The 14,304-nt window shown below is 51.4% G+C and overlaps 1 protein-coding gene across 1 annotated transcript in view; it reads right to left on the reverse strand.

The window, feature by feature from the left end:
* The window catches only part of MTMR7 (myotubularin related protein 7), a 57,422-nt gene that overhangs the window by 17,688 nt on the left and 25,430 nt on the right, over window positions 1–14,304 (reverse strand). The window contains exon 7 of the mRNA XM_027853696.1: window positions 8,789–8,921. Coding sequence (XP_027709497.1) covers window positions 8,789–8,921 — 133 coding nt within the window. The remainder of the gene's footprint in view (window positions 1–8,788; window positions 8,922–14,304) is intronic.

Below are 14,304 nucleotides of genomic sequence, written 5' to 3' on the forward strand. Positions count from 1 at the left end.
GCCCTGGGCAGCCTGGAGGGAAGGGGAGGGGGCTGAGAGCAATAGTCATCCCACGATTTTTAGATCAGCTGAAAATATTAACCGCTACTTGACTAAACACAGGATCTTGGTACAATGACCAGTGAAGGACCAAAATGCCAGAGGCATAGAATAGAAACTCTGAGGGCATTGTTTTCTATAATAAAAACAAACCAAAGCAAGCGGCATCTTACTCACAGGCTCTTCTTGGAGAGAAAAGTACAGGGCACGGCAGAGGAGGTTTTACTACAAGCCAGCAACAATATCACTTCTGGAGATGCTCGGTCATTTCACCGTGAGCAGGAGCAAAAATGCCACTGTGGTGATCACTGCAGTGCAGGCACCAACACACCCCACAAAAGACGAGGAGGCGAAGAAACTCTACAAAGAACTCAGTAACACGACCCTCCGGTTATATCACATACACTCCCCTCCTTGGCGACTCTGACACTCAGAGGGGACTCAGAGCAGAAAATGGTGGAAAAAATGCTTCAGCAAAGAAGTCGGAGGTTGGTAAGTAATCTCACACTTAAATGTCATGAATACCATCTTCAAGAAGAAAGACAGAAGGCCCGGCCTAGACAGGAGCAGCACCAAAAAAGTGACGCACAGAAAATGAAATGGATTGCGTCCCAGACAATAAATGCTGGTTAACTAATTGTAGGAACCATTCCTGAATCAGATGTCCTGTGCCCAGCCAGGCCTCTGAACTCTTAGAGCAAAGGCAAAGTGGATGCAAAATTACAGTCAAGATGACAAGGATACAGAAATGAAGTTAGCACGACTCCGTCTTGGCTATTTTTTAATGATCTCAAAGGACGGAAAATGGATAAACATCAATACAGGAGAGCACCGTTTCTTATGATAGTTTAAGCAATGTAAAGCAATATCCATAATGAGGGGCAAAGAGCCTGGAAACCACGTTAGCCAAGCTGAGAGACGTGGCAGCCAAAGGCAATACTGACACACACCATCCGCTCTTTCCAAGACTCGAGGAAGACAGTGGAAGGTTAACAGGAGAATCTCCTGATAAAACAGCAAGAAGTAATAATAAGAAAAGCAGTCCACCAAATGCCTGGTGAGGAGCCCTGTTAAGTCAAATCGCTCCCAAAGTATTTAAGACGAAACCCAGAGGGATGACGAAGATGTGTCAGGACGACATCGGACATTGCATCCATTTTCACCATCAGTGATGGGATAGCTTGGAGGGCAGACGCATCTTCAAATATTGCAAGGTTATGGGAGAGTGATCGTTCTTTTTGGCAACAGAGGGCAGGACCAGGAGCAAGGGCTGAAAGTTGCAAAGAGGTAAGTTGAGGCTGGAGGAGAGGAGAAACTTCCTAACAACAGGAGCCATCCAGAACCAAAACATGCCCCTGGGGAAGTAGTGAGCTCCCCACTGGGTGGGTGGATCCAAGCAAAAGCTGGAAAGCCTACGCTCTGCTGAGAAGCAGAGGGGATTTAATTATTCAGTGACACATTGGATTCAATGGCCATGGAGAGCCCTTCCAGTGCAGAAATTCTGGGATTCTGGGACAGCAGAACCACCGCTTTGGGAGCCCCAAATGTGACCGACGTGTCACAGCTCCCCGTGTGATGCCTAAAGAAGTAGAAATGTCTTGCAAGAAAGCCAAAACACAGCGGCGTTCTACAAGACCAAGAGGAGCAGCGCCTTTTGAGATACTGACTCTCAAGCTGTCTGAAAGAGGGCAGGCTAGTCGACAACTGGGGAAAATCACAGATGTCAGTAAAACCCCAAAAGGGACACAAGGGGCATGTCAATGTCCCCCAACCCACATGTCCACTCTCACAGTCTCCGAGCTCGCCCATCCAGGGTGACTCTTGTCCACAGTCTCCCGCAAATTCACCATGGGAGGACCACGTGACCTTCCTCACGTTCTCTTGATGTCCCGAAGGTACCAGCGGATGACCCGCCATGCCTCCCCCTTGCCACGTGACCGAGGCATCTTCTCTGTCTCCTGGCATCCATTCACTCCCACTTCTCTTCAAAGCTGCTCATGTTCTATGGTGAGGCCTGCTCCCACCTACCACACCCCTCTCCACTGCCCTCTGCGATGCTCATTTTCAGTTTTTCAAAGACTACCAGTGTGTGGTACGAGGTAAAGGAAGCGAGAGCACCTGGGTTCAAAGCCTATCTGACATTTACCGCGTGTGTGTGACAAGTCATTTAACTCCCTGGGCTCCAGCTTCCTTATCTTTAAAATGATGGAGCTGACTAGCTGCATGACCCTGGGCAAGTCACTTAACCCCCCCCCCAAAAAAGAAAAAGACCTAAAAGGACGGAGCTGGACGAAGGGCTTCTGAAGTCCCTCCCAACTCCAGATCTAGCTCCCTGGGAGCTCCGTCCTTTGGCCGGATAATGGCGCTGGACAACACTGGCATGAACAGATGGGAGGCTCTGAGCACCATGAAAGGGGTCTGAAAAATTCCTGAGGCCAGTCCTGCTCATTCTCGCCATCCCATTCAATCATGGACCCAAATCCTGACCTCTCCCTGTGGTTTGTCCCAGACAAGCTCCAGGGAGGTCAGGCCAGCTGCGCTCACTGTCTTCACCCGCTTGTTCTTCCTGGATCTATGGATGATCAGCCTTTCGGACTGGTGCGGGAGACAATCAGCACAGCCCCACCCACGAGCAGCAGCTTTGGAGGGTCACATCACAGACAATAACAGTAGTAGCAGTAATAATAACAACTAGTATTCATGTAGCACATCAAGGTTTACAAAGGGCTTCACATGCTAACTCATGTATGCCCTACAACAACCCTGAGAGGTAGGTCCTATTATTATCCTCATTTTACAGATGACGAAACTGAGGCAGGCAGATGAAGTGACTGACTTGCCCAGGAACATCCAGCTAGGGAGCATATGAGGCAAGATTTGAACCTGGGTCTTCCCAACTCCCGGTTCTGAGCTTTATCCACCGGGCCTCGCCTCCTAGTTGTGTTTGGGAGGGGGTGGGAATAGCATTTTGAAAGCACTTACCATATACACACCAGACACTGCACTAAGTACTGGGGATACAAATACGCTAAGGAGGACAGTCCTTGCCTTCAAGAGACTTACACTCTACATAAAAGGGTACTGGAAAGAGGGGAGGAGGGGTACACGTAGCCAAGACAGAAATTAGTTAATATGATGTAACAGGAGATTTTGTTTTTCTTGGTTTCTCATTTGGGGGTAGAGGGCAGAAAGGCAGGAGAGAGAGAAAATAGATCTGAAAATGTAATAAAATTTAATTTTTAAAAAAAATCACATAACTCTTAGTAGTTATTGTTGAATCTTATGAATTGAGGGGGCATGTTTGAGGAAAATGGGGGCTGAGTGGGAACAAAGACAAGAGGGATTTCATTTTTTGGAAACTTTGGGGACAAATTTCAGATGAAGTCACTAGGTTTCTACTGAACCTGAGAACCAGCTCAGGTTGCTGGAGCATCATCTATTGGCCAAACAATACATTCTACCTCCCTTAATTAAGTAATTAATCATATCAGTCTGTTCTCTACCATGGAAGAAAGCAGAGGAAGAAGCTGGGATGGCTGACTCTGCTATTATATGCTAGCACTCAGCGCCCACACCTGCCATTGCAATGGCATATGGGGTAGTCGTTGATGACTTGATGATAATCTCTCTCTCTCTCTCTCTCTCTCTCTCTCTCTCTCTCCCCCTCTCTCTCTCCCTCTCTCTCTCCCCTCTCCCCCATCTCTCTCTCTCTCCCTGTCTGTCTGTCTCCCTCTCTCTCTCTCTCTCTCTCTCTGTGTGTCTCTCTCTCCCTCCCTCCTTCAAATACCTTATGAATTAAACCTTCAATGCCTTCCCAGTCGGGGCCCTTCTGGCACAGATTTTGTCTGTATATTTTTGGTCTAATCTTGCTACTTGCTACTTTTCTCATCTTACATTTTCTCATTTTCTACTCTTCTGTCACCATTTCTGGCTCCTCAAAAGCACATATGGAACTATGATGTTCAAGTCCAAGTATAGTGTCTCTATTGACAGTGACAACTCTTTGCAGATCTTTTCCATTTTTTTTTTCTGTTTGTTGTCCTTTTTGCATTTTTACCTTTAATGCCCTTGGAATGACTTACTTAGTTGAATGTCTCACCTGGCTCACTTTAAACTGCTTTTACCTTCTGCTAATTCTTTCCACTTTATGAAATATTGTTTCTAATTTGCTAAAATCCTTTGCATATTTCACAAAAGAGTTTATATTGCAAACTGGTGTTGCCTTTGATGGATACCTCTTTTTGACTGACAAGTAAGTCAAGAGTTTGCTGACTGAGGCACTTCTGAGGCTCTTTTGGTTTCTTTGTAATGACAGCTGAATCTCATTGTTTAAACAACTCTGAAAAATTATTCTACTTAATGAAAATGTCCTTTCTACCATCCATTACCTAAATTTCCTCATCAGCCTGTTGTTTGAATAGATCAAGGTTGAGTTGTTTCAGCTGCATTTCCTATTCCCCCCATTCTTTTGTCTAACTTCACACTAATTTTGATATTTGTTCTAACAAGTCAAGGGTCTTAATGCACTCAGATGTTGTAGTTGTTATTCATCCTTGGTTTTCAAAGAGGACCAATGACATCATGGGTGACATCTTGACTTGCATATGAATTGGATTTAAGTGAGACAGAGCTGCTCAGTCAGCCACACGCTCTGCTCCAGAGTCATCAACATCCAGTGGGAAGACAAATGTCCAGATGACTGGGAATGACCCGGGCTGCAGTGCATGACCTTGGCCTTTCTAAATTAAAGTCTTTCCCAGGTCTCAGTTTGTCTGAGGCAACACCCATTCATTGACTAAGGGCTAGGTAAGAAGTGAGACAAACTATGGCCTAATTTACCACAAAAGTATCCATCTGGGAGGAGAAGAACCTTCAGAGTTTCTCGTCAGAACATCCTCTATGTGGCTACCTGGATGATCTTCCTAAAGACTAGGTCTAACCATGTCATGTCACTCCCCTACTCATTAAACTCTAGGGACTCACTCTTACCTCTGGATAAACACAAATTATCATTTCAAAGTCTTTCACAATCTCATTCCTAGCAGCCTTTCTGAACTTATTTGATGTCGTCTATATTCCAGACAAATTGACCTGTCACATATTCTCTAAATTCAGAAATCTCTCCTATTTCCCATCTCCATGCCTTTGTACAGGCTGTGTCCCCTGCTCAGAATTCACTTTTTCCTCACCTCTGTCTAGTCTCCTTCAAGGCTCAGTTCAGAGGCTACCCCCTAAAGCCTTTCCTGACTCCTCTGCCCACCTGGACACTGGTCTCTCCCTCTTCAAATTATCTTGTTACCCTCTGTATATACATACATACATATATATATATACATGTATATTATATCATGTATTCCTCTAGTTGAAAAGAAACTTCTTGAAGGCAAGGACTATTTTATTTTTGTCTTTGTATAAGATGAGATAATATTTGTAAAATTTTTAAAAAGCACTTAGCACAGTGCCTAGCACAAAGTGGGCTCTATATAAATTCTTATGTCTTTCCCTTCTCCTTCCTCAATGTCTGGCACACAAATAGAGGTATAATCAATGTTTGCTGAACAAAATTGGATTCAAAATGCATTTCATTCGGAATGAACTGTTCTAGCCATCCATACAAGGAAAATCAAGTGAATGAAAGAGATGGATTGTGCACTCTATGATGTACAGTCTATAGGACTTAATCCATTACCAGGTGTAGCCACGGTGACCATAAGCACTGTGGCTGGGCAGTGACTGCGCTGAGACCCAAACAAGAGTAAGAGAAGGCATGGGGTAACACTTGGGAAGTTGTACAGCCTCTGGTCCTAGACACCATCTTAGTAACAGAAATTGTTTCTGAGTGATGCTAGACAGTGCTGAGCCATAGAAGAAGATGCTCTTAGGAGCCTCTCACTTGCAGGTGACCCAAGGGTAATGGGCGTCGGACAGCCAGGGGCCAGAAGGAGGCTGCGGCTCCTGGTGACCATGTGTAAGAAGGGGCCCAACGGGACATTCATGTTAGGCAGGAACATACATGGAGGCGGGCAGTTCACATGGTGAGGGTGAGGAAGCCCCGGGTTGTTTAACACGTTCTCAGTGACTCGATAAAGGAACAGATGTACACTTGTCAAAGGTGACCACGCCACAGAGCTGCAGGAAGTGCCAGTGCACTGCATGACAGGTGGGATTCCAAAGCTCGAGATGGGCTCTAGGGCTCCATGTTGGAATGTACTGGGCATCCATGTAGAGGCTTGCGTTCAAGTTAAAAAGCATTGTGACACACAAAATGGGAGAGGCATGACTAGACAGCAGTTTGGAGGAAGATCTGGGGATTTCAGTGGCCCGCATGCATGATATGAATCAGCAATATCACAGGTCAGCCCCAAAAGCCCATGCGACGGGGGCTGCCTTTAGAGAGGCCTGAACTAGGGCTGGTCCTGCTCTTGTGTCTGGTCAAACCAGGCCTAGAACACTAGCTTCAGTTCTGGGAGCTGCTTCCTGTCTTCCTCCAGTGCCTGCTAAGACCACGAGTATCTGGTGTGAGGGATTGTCTGATGTTGGCTACTGCCACGTGAGGGTTGTGGCAAGATGGGGCAGGGACAGGATATTAGGAAGTAACCGGAGCTCACGCTCCCGAGGCAGGGGGCTGTGCCACGTGGGAGTGGGACGGCAGAGAACGAGCTCCCTTTGTCTAGTCCTCTCCCTAGGTACAGCACTAACCCCAGACATCTCCTTCCTGTATCCAGGCCTAGCTTCCTTTGTCACGTCCTCTCCCTTTGTGCAGCACTAACCCCAGACGCCTCCTTCCTGTATCCAGGCCTAGCTTCCTGTGTCACGTCCTCTCCCTTTGTGCAGCACTAACCCCAGACGCCTCCTTCCTGTATCTAGGCCCAGCTTCCTGTGTCATGTACTCTCCCTTGGTGCAGTGCTAACCCCAGACATCCCCTTCCGGTATCTGATCCTACAATCATTCACTGGTAGGTGGGCTGAGGAGGAGGGGCTAGGAAGGTATATAAGGGGCGGTAGGGTCGGAGCTTGCTCTCTTGCTCCTGCTCTCTTGCTCTTGCTTTCCTGCTTGGCCTTGCTGTGATGGCCTCTGAATAAAGTTCGAGTGTTTGCACCTCCCGATCGGCCCGTCTCTATGTTTATCCGGGTGGGCTCCGAAGACTGGTAAGTATGACCCTGGCAGCCTGCTCCTGTTAGAAGAAGAGTGCACGGCCCGACCGGCACAATCTGGGCCATGTACAATCACGGTAGCTGAAGCTTGGGTCCAATGGTGCCGACTGAGAGATTCTATCCAAGCTGTTGGGTATTCATTCTGTTGACTCAGTCTCACCTCACCTGCTGTCCCAAAGTGGTACAAGGGCAGAGGGCTAAATCTGGAGGGAGAAGGCTTGGGTTCAAATCCTATCTGTCACTTGCTTCCTCTGTGACCTGGAGGCAGAGACTTGGTTTGCTCTGCCTTTCTTTGCATCTCCATTGCTAAGCACAGTGCTTAGCACATAGCAGGCACTTAAGAAATGCTTACTGACTTAACTTCCTTGTCTGGGCCTCATTTTCTTTCTCTTTAAAGTGGGGGAGTTGAACCAGATGGCCTTGAAGGTCTCCCCAGCTCTAAGTTCTTTGATCCTATGAACTTCAGCCCAGAAAAGCTTCCCAACAATTCACGTTAGCCTGAAGTGAATGGACTGCTGGGGAGGGAGTGGGGCCTGCTGCCCCTGCTGGAGGTCTCTGACCAAAAGCTGGATGGTCGCTTGCCCCGCTGGGAATTTGCCAAGAAATGACTTTTGTTCGGGGATGGCTGGGCTAGAGGCCTCCCAGGGTCTCACAGCGTGGGGACCACCAGCACAGACAGACAGATAGGGCTCAGTCCAGAGGTTCAGAGAGATTGGACGGTGCCAGCCCTTTCAGGAAATGTCCGCTACAACCACATGGCCAGGGACAACTGCCCTTTGCTGGCCTTTCTCTGTTGGGTTCATAGCCCTCTGGGGCCTCCCTAGGCCTCAGAGCCTGCATCTATAAAATGAGAGGGTCACGGGGAAGTTGGGCCAGACGGCCTCCAAAGTCTCTTCCAGGTCAACCCATCCATAATCCCTTAACCCGACAGGCACCCAAATAAATCCAAAGTCCAACAACCTAGAATTGGCAAGGGCTTCAGAGGGCATCAAACTCCTCTCCCTGATTTTACAGATAAGGATACTGAGGCCTGCAGACTTGCCCAAGGTCATACAGCTGGTGATGAACAGGGCTGCGATTTGAACCCAGGGCCTCTGGCTCCAGAGCCAGGGTTCTCTGCACCATCCCATAATGCCTCAATTCTTACTCCATCAAAAGTACAAGAAGCACAGGGCCACCCCTGCTCACAGGAGCACTCCTTCCCAGAGACCGCCTGGCCCTGATGTGGCAAGGCCCCTGCAAGGGACTACACCGGTACCCCGTGTCCCCAGGCATCTCTTGGCACCCAGCCCTGCTGGGTCTGTGGGCTGGCCATGCCCCAGCAGGAGCGCCATGGAGTGCCCCGCAAGGGACCACACTGGTGCCCCACATCCCCAGGCATCTCCGGGCACCCCAGCCCTGGTGGGTCTGTGAGCTGCCCTGGCCAGATCAGGAGAGCCATCGAGTGCCCCACAAGGGACGACACCGGTGCCCTGCGTCCCCAGGCATCTCCGGGCACCCCGTCCTGGTGGGTCGCTGGCCCGGCCGCAGCAGGAACGCAACGGTCAGCGGTGGCCCAGGTGTGGTGGGGGGGAGCAGGGAGGGGTGCACTCACCTTCCAGCATTTTCTGCAGGCTGCTCCTCATCACATGGATGTTCTCGATGCCGATGAACTGAAACTTGATGTTGGCGTAGTTATCCTCATTCTCGTAGCCTTTGCCCGCGGCGCGGTTGGCCATGGCGTTGAGCTGCAAGGCAGAGCAAGCCTGGTCACGCATGCTCAGTGGCAGTGGGGGGCCGGCGGGAGGCCCTGGGGGGAGGGGGACACATGCATTTATGGGGGGCCCACCCCTCTGCTCCCCCCCGCCCTCCGAGATTCCAACCCTTTCCACTGCATTTGTCTTGCATAGACACAGTGCTGGGCACGTTGTCTTCCCCACCAGAATGTGAGCTCCTCAGCAGGGGAGGGAGGGAGGGATACAATTTGAAACGCAAATTAAAAAAAAAACGATGAATGCTAGAACTGTTTTTACAGGTAGTTGGGGGAAATAAAGCACTATATAAATCTGTATATTTTAAAAAAGTGAGCTCCTTGCAAGCAGCGTCTGATTTTGCCCTTCTCTCCATCACCAGTGCAGGTATCTTAGCATGGTGCCTGGAACTCAGTAGGTGCTTAATAAATGCTGTCGTCTTCCTAGCATCTGATCATTTGAAGAAAACAGGAGTGTTTAGGCTGGAGCAGAGAAGATTCAGGGAGGAGATGGGAGCTATGTTCAGATAACTGAAGGATAATCATGAGAAGAGTTAGATTGGACTTGCTTTGCTTAGCCCCAAAGGGCAGAGCCAGGAATAATGGAGAAAGTTATAAAGAGGCACAGCTGCCTTGGGAGGTAGTGAGCTCCCCATCCTTGGTGGTCTCCAAGCTCTGACAGACAGACCACTCCCAACAGCCAGCCCAGATTAACCTCTAATGGTCGCTTGTCTTCCAGGGGGTAGAGAGGCCTGTTCGGGTATGGATTGGAGCAGCGAGTGCCCTCATCCGTAAAAACGAAGGTCTCGGCGGCCTCTGGCTCCACATCTATCGCCTCTGGGCCGCTGGTTGAGTTTGTAACGGGTTTCTATCTTCCCCAGCTGGAGGGAGGGCTGTCTGTGGAACCCAAAGTCCTGGGGTGGAGGGTGGGCTCTGTTACCCCCTAGCAGGGTGACCTTGTGCAAGTCACTACCCCTCTGTAGAACGGGGAGGACAAAAACGGGACTAGTCGCCTCCCTGGGCAGAAGGCCTTGGAGGAACCTGCCCTCAAAAGTTGCTGCTGTTGACAAGGACACAGGTGAAAACAGTGAGAAAAGGTGGACCAGTACTTAGAGGAGTGACTAATGCCCAGACCCGGGTCCCCAAGGGCTTGCGAAGTGCTTAACCGATACCTCATTCAATCCGCACGATAACGGAGGAGAGGGAGGTACTATCATTGTTCCCATACTACTGGTGAGGAAACTGAGGCAAAGGCTAAATGACTTGCTCTGGGTCACAGAGCTAGTGAGTGTCTGCGGCTGGACTCCAGGCCCAGCACTCTATGCACTGTGGTGCCCCCTAGTGGCCTCTGGGAGTGGGTGAGCGCCATCTTCTCAGTTCAGGGGAAGGAAGCCAATGGCCACACCAGCTGGCCCAGCTTCACTAGTGGTCCTTCACACTGGGGCCCTCGAGTCCTTTGGGCGCTCCTTCCTGAAAGCTGTATCCTATCCTACCTCTGGCAGGGAAGAGAGAGTCTTGAAAACCTCCAGTGATCGGAAGATAGCTGTGGACGCGTGCGATGGCGGTCCAAAGTCCCTAGAAGAATGACTGGCCGCTTGGGGCGAGGCAAAGCCAAGCCTGGGAGGGAGGTCTGGATGGCAGGGCTGGCGCTGGAGTGGAGGGCGCCTTAGGACTCTTACAGTCGTTGTTTCACAGCATCTGATGGTGCCACGACTGTGGACGCTCAAAGACCTTCAGGACGTGATTCGCTGACGCAGCCCACGGCAGCTGGCGGGGGTGATTTCACTCGCGGCTGTTTCACCCTGCTCCTCAAAGGATCATCTCTTGCCACCCCCAACTGGAAAAACTCCTTTTCCTGCCTGCTCCACACCTTGTGCCACTGAGGCATGAGGCAGCACCATGTACCCCTCCCGTCCCTTAAGGGAAGAGAAGGGGGCCCGGAAGCTTCGGGGGACACATCAAACCGAACTCATCAACAAGCGACTGGACAACCCGTGGGAGTCAGGCCTTCCATCCAGCGCACCACAAGGGGGCAGCGTGTGACCTGCCGTTGGAAGCAGCCTAGCTGAGTAAGATGGTGGTGCCCGGGATCCTAGGCCTAATGCTAGGAGCGGCCTCCGGGGTCAGAGGAGGAAACGGAGGCACAGAGAGGACACTGTCCCATCAGTCCAGAGCTGTCTAGTCCAACACCTAGCTTTTACAGATGAGGAAACTGAGTCGCACACAACTGAGACTCAGGGAGGGCCCAGTGACCCACAGGGCCTGCCCTCGAGGAGTTGCAGGACCAGGGTCACACGGCTTCCCTAATGGGGGAAGGAAGCCCGTCGACTAGCAAAGAGGAAGCTTCAGTTCAGCTCAATTCCATAGACACTTAGTAAGCGCCTACTGGGTGCCAGGCATTTTATAAGTTGCCGGGGCCACAGAGCCAAAGAACGAGTCAACCCCTGGTCTACAGACCAGAGCCTGTGACAGGAGCACATGGGCTGTCTCTGGCATCAGATGGTCTGGGTTTGAATCCCTCCTCTGCTACTTATGGATTGCGTGACTGGGCAAGTCACTGAGTCTCCCTGGGCCTCAGTTTCCTCACCTGTAAAAGGAGAGCACTGGCCTGGATGGTCTAGGAGGGGGTCCCTTTGGGCCCTAGACTTGGGGTACCTACAAAACATGGCCAGAAAAGTCCTGAAGGGACTGAGTCCTTGCATCCTGGGTCCTCAGAGGGGGCCGAAGACTCAGTGCCCTCTCAGGGACCTCCGGCCTCATCCCCCGAGTGGTGGCTGGCAGGAGTAAGCCCTCCTAAGAAGAGTTCCCTTTACCCCTCTGAGGAAGAAGTGGGGACCAAAGTCTGGAAACAGGGATTCCTTTAAGTGAGGACGCTGCCGCCTGCTTGCCTCACTGTCTGCCTGGGAAGGGACCTCACAGGAGATTTTACAAACGAGGACACTGTGGCATGGGCCAGGGAAGGGGCTTGCCCAGGGTCACACGGCTAGCCACCTCCAGTCCCACGGTGGGGGCAGTACCACTTTCACTCTGGCCTTCCATTACCCTGCCCCTGTCACTGAACATTCAGCCTGAAGTGCAATTCATTTCCTTTCCATAGAGACCCACTGTGTGCGTCTGCTGCTGCCTCACGTGACAGACGGCTTGGAATCCCTGTCTCCTAATCTTCTCTGAGAGTGAGCAACCAGAAAGGTGGAGCACGTGGGCCCAGGCTGGGGACCGGGCATGCTTGGCCCACTCTCAACCCCGGCTGGCATGCAGGCAGCATCTGGGGGTTCTCCTCCCAGAGACAAATGGAGACATGTACCAGCACACCCTCCCCTCTGGCCAAGCCAGATCCTTAGGGACCAGGATCTCCAGGTGAGGTCTTTCTATGGACTAGCCCCAGCAGCCTCTGCAGGGCACGTGTGTGTGTTTGTGTGTGTGTGTGCACACATGCGCGCACAGAGATGGGAGAGATGGGGGGGAGAAAGGAAGACAGGGGGAGGGGAGAGGAGCAGACAGAGGGAGAAAGGACAAGAAGGGGGAGAGAAAGAGGTGGGACGACAGAGGGAGGAAGAAATGAGAGAGAGTGGGAAGGAGGGGGCAGAGAGAGGGGGAGAGGAAGGTGGGGGCGAGAACAAAAGGTCAAGGGCACAGTTTTTGGCTCCTTAATGGCCCAGTGTCAGAACTGTTATCTGTCACTGAGAAGAAATAATCCCAGAGCTAAAAATACTCCCCTAAACTCTGCCTCCTGATCAGCTAAATCTGGGATTGGCCCAGCTCCAGCTGTCACAGCATTTCCTTGAAGGCTTCCACAGTGGAGAGAGGCCTTGATTCCTGGCCCCTTCGACTACCTGCTGAGCTGTTACGTGTTCACTGTGAACCAATTCTGAAAAAGCACCCAGTGCCAGGGTGGAGCTATCTGCTGCCCGCAGTGGCCAGAACATTCTCCTTCTCTCTCTGTGTCTCTGTCTGTCTCTTTCTGTGTCTGTCTGTCTCTTTTTCTCTGGCTCTCTCCCTGTTTCTGCTGAGACCAGGCCTACTTTCCTACCCAGGAAGCCTCTTCGCTCGCTCTGCCCAGAGTTTTTGGAAAGCAATCGGTTGGGGGTAGGGAGTTGGGGCAGCAAGGGGGCCTGAGTGGGAGGGAGAAAGGAGGACAGCCAAACTCTAGAGAACGTGGCTTCTGGGTCAGCAAGGTGTGGCCCGGCCACAGCGGGAGGGGCAGTGAGTAGAGCTCTCCTGCTCTGGGCTCCTTCCCCACAGGTCCTTTCTAGAGGGGCTGTCTCCAGTCTCCTGTTCCCCCAGGACAACAGCAAGAACAGCAGCCCCTGGTACAACAGAGAGCCTGGGGGTGGGGGGAGGCCTGGAGAGACCAAAGCTTGTCAGAGGCCAAGGGAAGGTTGGGGCCCCTCTCATGGAATCCCTAAGGTCTTCACATGCCAGTGCCCTACAAGAATCTGGTGCCCGATGTCGGACGGTGAAGGTTACACGTCTTGGGCAGATCTGGGAGGGCCCTTAAGCATCAGTCCCCAGCCCATTTTAAAGAGGAGGAAATGAGGGTCAGAGAGAGGAAGGGACTTGGCCAAGGTCACATCCTTAGCAGGACAACCAAGACCTAAAGCCATGCCTCTTACCCCAAAGCCAGCAGTCTTTCTATTGAGCCTCAGCAGGAAACGTCCCTCTCTGTCCTAACCTCCGCCTTCCCCGAGGGAAGTGGGGCGGGGGGCGCTGTTTGCCTTGATTCATAGGGAGAGCTCCCCATGTCGACAACTGTCCCCACCCCCCGCCCCCGGGGACCCCTGGCCCTAAGGCCCCATCAGGACCATTGTGGGGGGAAGGGGGAAGTACCGCCAGGGGTCTCTACTCCCTTCCTTTCCCTTTGTTCTTTCCCAGCTTGGGAGGCCCAGACACCACCAGGCAGGAAGAACAAAAGGCCTGTGGGCATCACCAACTACAAACCCTCCAGTGAGATGGATGACCACCAGACCTCACCACAGTCCTCTGGGCCTTGTCATCCTCCCCAAGGCTTCGGCTCTTCCCATCTACTCTGCCACTGTGACATGATTTATTTCCTGCGATTACAGTGTGAGCTTCTTGAGGGCATGGTCTGTCTTATCTTTTCTATTTGTATCCCCAGTGCTTAGGACAGTGCTAGGCACTTGATAAATCCCTTTTCATCCATCCATCCATCCACCCACCCAACCATCCATCCCTCCATCCATCCCTCTCTCCATCCATCCACCTCTCCATCCACCCACCCCTCCATCCATCCATCTCTCCATCCACCCATCTCTCCATCCCTCCATCCACCTCTCCATCCATCCTCCCCTCCATCCATCCACCCACCCATCCACCCATCCATCCATCCATCTCTCCATCCCTCCATCCATCTATCCATCCAT

This window comes from Vombatus ursinus, unplaced genomic scaffold (genome assembly GCF_900497805.2).
Source record: "Vombatus ursinus unplaced genomic scaffold, bare-nosed wombat genome assembly UNPS02010193.1, whole genome shotgun sequence".
NCBI lineage: Eukaryota > Metazoa > Chordata > Mammalia > Diprotodontia > Vombatidae > Vombatus > Vombatus ursinus.